The following is a 7,392-nucleotide window of genomic DNA, read 5'->3' on the forward strand; positions in this document are numbered from 1 at the left end:
TTTTCATTTGTTAGAACTATTGTTGCTCGTTGAGATCATCTCTCTATTTTCTTTTGGCCGGTGTACCGAGAGCGTCTTGTCTTTTCTCCTCTCTAGATTATCCTGGTGCACGCCTTAAAATATGTTGGGCATAGTGCTATTTATTCATTAATTAAGGCGCCGAGTGGCTAAAAGTACAAACAATAAACAAAATGTATTAAACGATTATAATCTGTAACTAATAATGTATATAACATTTGGGATTAGCATTAGCATAACAATAAGTAATGATGATAACTAAGAGCGGAGAATATAATTAATTAGTATAGCCCAACGCACCATGACTATAAGTTCCATCGTTGACTTAAAAAACTTTTTCAATTATTTTTTATAAATGTAGGTGCATGAGTGTGAAGACTCGACTGCCTCGAGACTCATAAAATACTACGTACATTTCATGAACTAGTTAAGTTTTCCTTTGACATGTTAGGTGACCCAATCCCAAGTGCTGTTCATGCAAATTGAACAAATTTGAACGTGTGATATTCGGTTTTAGGGAGAAATCCCGGGCTCCCGAACCAACTATAACACCTTTAAAGGGTAGACTTCTGAAAGTATTTTTGCAGTGTTATGGTTCCTTGTAAAAGAATTATGATAATTCATGTGATTAAGACGAATTGAGAACGATGAATTCGCCTTTGGAGAGATCAGAGAAGCCTCCTTGAGCATATATTTGGCGTCCTACTACGTCAATTGCACCTTGTAGACTTGTTGAGAACACAGAATTATCAGCCTTTTTAGTTTTATAGGGGAGGAGTAAAATGGCTCTCATTGGTCCACTCTATTAATATATTGGAAATCAACCTCAACATATCACTTTTTTTTGTAAGCCAACGTGAATTTGGGCTCTTGGAAAATCTGTGTACCAGAGCTTTTATCATTTCAAACGGTAAAATACCGTAAGATCCTCGAGAGAGAGAGGATGAGAAAATCAATAAAAACTACATCTTTACTCAATTCACTTGACAAATATCAATAGAAAAGGTAATAATTTAATAAGGAGATCAGTCATCCTAGAAAATAATGAAAATCAACCCAAATATCTAATAATATCTTTCTAACAATATTCTCTAATATTAATAAATATACTTCAATACAAACTACTCAATGGGCGATTACCCAAGAAAGAAGAATCCTCAATGGTTCTCTCAGATTTCAAGGGAATTGTCGTTTTCCTTAGAAAATCAGAATGTGGTCCATGTGATTGCGAGTTCCATGCATGGCGTGGGATTTTGTGGTCCACCTATCATCAAGAGCAAAGCTACAGCTAACTTGATTGATAGTTTTTTTTTTTTTTTTTTTTTTTTTTTTTTTTATCGAAAACGAGCAGCTTTATAACTTAACGAAGATGACCGCCATGTGCCATAGAGTCAATACATAAAATATCCAAAAAGAGGGGGAATAGTAGTGGGCCAGCTTGGAGGAAGGCTTTCGGAGTTATGGGCTCTGGCAGTCCAATTGGCGGCCTCATTCGCTTCTCTCCTGCAATACGTAATACGCAGATTAGGGATAGCAGGGATCAACGTCGCAACCTCGTTGAGCAACGCTCGAATCTCCCATGGCGTTGAGCATAGGTTGTTCACAGCATCTACAAGAATTTGACAATCCGATTCCAAGGTAAGTGGTTGAGTTGCTTGCCCTTTCTGCAATAAGTTTCGGAGAGTGAGATTAAGGGCTTGAGTCTCCGTTTGCAGAGCCAAAGAGGCATTGACTCGGCTGGTAAATCCATCAACAATCCGACCGTAATGGTCACGGGTAATAGAAGCCACCGATCCTTCAAAAGACGCAGGGGTGAAGGCTCCGTCAATGTTAATCTTCAGGGATTGAGGATCCGGTGGATGCCTGCCAAAGCAGAGTCTGAGGAGCAAGGCCTTAACCTGTGCTACCTCCATATAAGCGATGATCAACCAAGGTGTTCGCTCGGGCCACTTGGACAACCTGTGCTGGATCCGAAGGGAGTCTGCGAAATATAAAATTGTTCCTCGCTTTCTAGATCTGCCACAAAAGATGCGCGAGGGTCGCCAAATCAAGTAAAAGAGCTCCATCTTCCAATATACTTGTTAACCACGCATCAATGCGTTGTATGTGATATGCCTCCGGTTTGATGTGAACCTATGGGTGAGACCATACCTTCCACGTCCATGGACATAGTAAAAATATGTGCTCTGTTAATTCTGGTAAATGTGCTTGGCAAAGAGGACACACTGCATCTGGAATTATATGTATGTAATATAGATTCTCTCGAGTAGGAATAGCATTGTGGCATAAAGACCACAAAAAAATACGAATCTTTGGCGATGTTTGCATTTTCCAGACCTTGCACCAAATATGTTGCGGGGTTTGGAAGGAGGATGATGCGCTACTGAGTTCATTTTGGTCGCTGTATCTCTGAGGGAGTTGTAAGAATTCTTAATTGTGTATATGCCGTTGTGAGTTCCTGTCCACATGATCTGATCTGCTGTGTATTGCGGTCAAAGCTGAATAGTAAGGATTTCATTAACTGTTTGATCATCAAAAGAATTTCGCAGCATAGTTTCATTCCATCTATTCTGGTCATGTAAGATGAAAGTTGCAACCTTTGTTGGTTCTCCCAGGGGTGCAAGACCGTCAATAGTCCCCTTAGAAAGCCATATGTCTTCGCGGATTGAGATGTTTTTCCCATCTCCAACAGACCATTGAATTTGGTTCAATATTGAGTCTCTGCCAGTCAGTAGACTCTGCCAGCCCCAAGATGGGCTTGCACCTTTATCGGCATACCGGAATTCCTTTGAATGATAGTAAAGCTTTTTAAATAGTTGACCCCATAGGGAAGTAGGGTTTTGGATGAGACACCAGGCCTGTTTACCTAGTAAGGCTTTATTGAAGGTGATGAGGTTTCAAAAGCCCATTCCACTAGTGTCCTTTCTAGTTTTAAGGGAGTCCCATCATTTCCAATGGATACCAGCCTTGTTGTTAGTATTTTGCCACCATAATTTGGCAATCTTCTACTCAATAGACTTGCATAGAGAGATAGGAATCTTAAAAATAGACATCGCATATTGAGGGATTGCTTGGACGACTGTTTTAATTAAAGTTTCCTTACCACCCTTCAAATGAACTGCTCTTTCCAGCCTTGTAGTTTCAAATTCACTCGACCTAACATCCAAGCAAACATCTCCTTTTTGGATCTTCCTCAGTCTAATGGTATGCCTAGGTACTTACCAGTCTTGGTAATCGTAGGAACCCGAAGCTCGCTGGCCAAATTTTCTTGTAGACGAGTAGGACACGCCTTGCTGAATAGAATGCCTGATTTATTTCCGTTCACAGTCTAACCAATTGACATGCAATATTAATTTATGAGGTTAGCGAGGTTATGATATTCTTGAAGTGTGCCATCTAGGAAGAATATAGCATCATCGGCAAACAGTAAGTGAGAAAGGACTGGACACCACCTATTTAAACGAATACCTTTGAGATTTCCCATTTGTAGAGCTTGATGGATAAGTACGGATAAAATATTGGCTACCAGGATGAAGAGATATGGAGATAGAGGGTCGCCCTGTCTAAGTCCTCTAGAAGGGTGAAAATAAGGGAGGTTGTCTCCATTAAATCTAACACTAAGTGAAGCAGTTGTAATGCATTGCATGATCCATTGGACCCTACTGTGTGGAAACCCAATTTGAGCATGTAGTCATGTAGAAAATCTCATTCAACCCGGTCATAGGCCTTTTGCAGATCTAACTTTTAGGACCGCCTGAAAGTGTTTCTTTCTATTTCTGACCCTAATCTGATGGAGGACCTCTTGTACAACTAATATGTTATCTTGAATCTGGTGACCACTAACAAAAGCATATTGTTCTATGGAAATCAATTGTGGTAACCAAGGTTTAAGATGATTTGCTAATACCTTTGAGATGATCTTGTACACATAGTTGTAGAGGCTGATCGGACGATAAGGTTCGAGGCATTCCGGGTTGGGTACTTTGGGTATTAAGGCGATATTTTTCTAATTTAAGACACCATAGTGAAAAAATTCTTTGACCAATCTGAGTAGATCATCTTGTAGAATATCCCAATGTTGTTGGTAGAAAAGGCCATTTAGTCCATCCGGGCCTGGCGCTTTTATGGCTCCCAATTGAAAGATTGCTTGTCGAATTTCGTCTTTAGTAACTGCTTGTGTGAGATGATTGTTTATTTCCTCAGTAACCACTTGTGGGCATTGCAGCAATAGAGGCATATAATCACGATAGCCCATAGATGTGTACAAAGTCATAAAATAATTTTGGGTCATGTCCTTGAGTCTTTTTTGTTCGCAAACCCATGTCTGATCTTCATCCTGTAGCATGCTTATTCGATTTCTCTGTCTGTGTTGAATAGTAGAGGCATGGAAGAATTTTGTGTTCTTGTCACCCCATTTTAGCTAGTTAATGCGAGATCGCAATTCTCAATATTGCTCTTCCGATTGCCATAGATGCTGGATTTCCTTTTGCAGATCAGCTACAGCTTTGTTATCATGGTTGTTATAAGGTTGGTTGATGATTTGTTGGAGTTGTTGTTTTAGATAGGTGATTTGTTGGAGACCGTTGGCAAATTTCATTTTACTCCAAGTGGTAAGGGTAGCAGAAACAGCCTTGAGTTTCACTGACATAGAAGGAGCCGACCTTGGATGGGAGAGCTAGGATTCAGCTATTATGTGGTGGCACTCTTGATCCTGTAGCCAGAACGCCTCAAAGGTAAATCTTCTTCTTCTCTTGGTATGATTGGCGTCATTTGTTAATAAAAGGGGGCTATGATCCGAGGCCAGGGTAGGTAAAGCAAAAACCTCAGGCTCTGGAAAAGTCATATGCCAATCCATTGTACAAAGAGCGCGATCCAGTTTTTCTTTTATCAACTCATCTCCCTCTCTATTGTTAACCTAGGTGTATGCACAGCCCTTGCTTTCAACTTCCATGAGTGAACAAACATCTATAAAAGTATGAAAAGATTGCAAACAATAAGGATCTGCAAGGCGTTTACCTGATTTCTCCCAATGATACAGAATTTCGTTGAAGTCACCAATACACACCCAAGGTAAAGTGTTGTAATTACTGATTTGGCACAGCTCTTCCGATATACGATGTCTTTGACTGTACACCGAAGGGGCATGAACACATGTGAGTCGCATAGGTAAGCTATTTTCATTATCCGTGTAGATCATATCCATATAGTACGCTGTTTGATTGTCAGTAGATATAGAAACCCTCTCATTCCAGAAAACCGCCAATCCTCCTGCTATTCCCATAGGATCTTCAAGTATACAGTTTGCAAAGTTCAATCTCTTTTGGATTTTTGTCAGCACTAGTTGTTGGTTCTTTGTCTGCATAAAAAAAAAACAATATGGGGCTTTTCATGAGCTACTAGGGCCCTCAAGGCTCGAATTGTCAGGGAATTGCCCAAACCCTGACAGTTCCAGCTTAGAAGCTTCATTTATGGTGGGGTGGCTTATTCGGGCTGGTCACCACAGCCCATCTATTTGGTTCTTCAACAGCAAAAATGGGAGTATCCATCAAATTCGATTCATCAAGGTTTGCTAGTCCATGAGTTTTCCGCTCATAGGAGGTCGGCAGTGAGGAGGTGCAGCTAAGGTGAGACTAGGTGGATCTGGTTGGGGTTCAATAGGTGCCTTGCCATGTTCCTTGCTTTGCTGATCAACTGGTATGATTTGGTGAGATGGCGGAGGAGTTTCCGATATGATCTCATCCACATCCTCTTCGTTGTTGTTCAACTCGTAGAAGGCCACCCAAAAGGGGCTATGTTCCTTAACTTCAACACGAAGCCATTGGCCGTAACAAAGATTGGCTCTCCTATCCATTTTTTCTTCATCATACGGAAATTTTTGACAATGCATAGCATAATGACCAATGACTCCACATGAATAGCAAAAATGGGATAGTTTTTTCATAATGGAAGTCCAACCATATATTCTTGCCTTCTAATCGAATCAACTGGCCAGGTTTTAGAGGGTCTTGAAGATTCATTTCCATTCGAGCTTGCCCCGTTCGAAGGTACCATCTCGGCCTTCCACTTTTACATCTAGCACCGTTCCCACATGTCTCACTACTTTAGTAATCATATCCGCAGTGCATCTTTCTAGAGGAAGCCCAAATATCTGAACCCAGAACACACATGTTGTGAAATCATAACAGTGGAGGAGTGTATTTGGCAACCAAGGCTTGAGAATTACTAAATAATGTGAGAACAGCCAAGGTCCGTTTTCTAATACTCGCTGCTTGTCAACTTCTTTTGTAAATTTAGCAACATATAACCTCACTTCAGGTTGGGAAATATCAACATTTTTAGTACGCGAGGCTCGTTTCATGGTGTTCTGGAAAGCCGGGAAATTAATGGAGGGTTAAATAGGATTGTGCCTACCAGTGTAAGTTTGCATTATTCTAACTTGTCTGTCGGGGCAGCCTCATCATAGACTTCGATTTGATGTTCAGGCCAGAGGCGACCCAATCGCTGGCAAAGAGCTGCCAGATGAGCGTCTTCATTCAGGTTAGTGTGCTCCATTGGTAGTCCGTCAAAACAGGGTTGCATTAAGTTGGATAAATTGGGTTGGTTTGAAAGGCCATAGGTTTGGGATAAAAGGGTGTTGATGGAATCTTGTGTTCAACAATCAGACCATTGTGCGATGTTTCAAATGGGCAAGATGGATAGAGGGGATGTTGTGGACAGAGTATTTGATGCATGTAGAACTGAAGAGTAGAAGACAAGGGTTATCCAGAGGTGAATCTTCTCCATCGCACGAGGATAGACAAGGGCAACAAAGAGAGGACAATTGCAAGAAGAAGGAAAGAAAACTGTGTGGAAGGGGCGGAGGTCAATTGCGGTTAGAGATGGGGAGCGTGGTGAGATGATGAATGCGAGTGGGAATGGGTTGCACAGTAAGAAAAGAGATACGAGTGGGTCGAAATTCAAGAGCCATGGCTTGGAAGAGAGGTTACAGCATGAAAGCTCGCAAGGCAAGTTAACATGGAAAGGAAGACAAGGTAAGAGGAATGAAGAAGAAGTCAGAGATTATGGTTTAGAGATTAAACTACCATGGCAGTAGAGACAGCTCTGCAAAACGAGAGAATTTGGGAAACTGATGGGCCTCGTTTGAAGGCCGAGATTTAGGGACAGATTTCGGCTGATAGTTTACGTACTTCCAAAGTTCAAGCTTTTCCATTGATCTGATATCAGATTTTGAGAGGGATAGGTCATGAAAGTGGATGATTAATCTTGAGAAGGCATTGTGACTCTTGCTTGTGGCTGGCGAGGGCATGTAAGCCTCTACCAAGATTAAGCGAGGATCATTGGCCTAGGGTTAGAAAAATAAAATTAAAAAAAAAA

At 41.1% G+C, this 7,392-nt stretch overlaps 1 protein-coding gene across 1 annotated transcript; it reads right to left on the reverse strand.

Moving 5' to 3' along the window:
- Positions 1 to 1,409: 1,409 nt before the first annotated feature.
- On the reverse strand, positions 1,410 to 1,931 carry LOC120292470. The gene has a single exon (XM_039310670.1). It carries the CDS (start codon positions 1,929 to 1,931, stop codon positions 1,410 to 1,412), a length of 522 nt encoding a protein of 173 aa, XP_039166604.1.
- Positions 1,932 to 7,392: the final 5,461 nt, after the last annotated feature.

This window comes from Eucalyptus grandis, chromosome 4, assembly GCF_016545825.1.
Source record: "Eucalyptus grandis isolate ANBG69807.140 chromosome 4, ASM1654582v1, whole genome shotgun sequence".
Classification (NCBI taxonomy): Eukaryota; Viridiplantae; Streptophyta; class Magnoliopsida; order Myrtales; family Myrtaceae; genus Eucalyptus; species Eucalyptus grandis.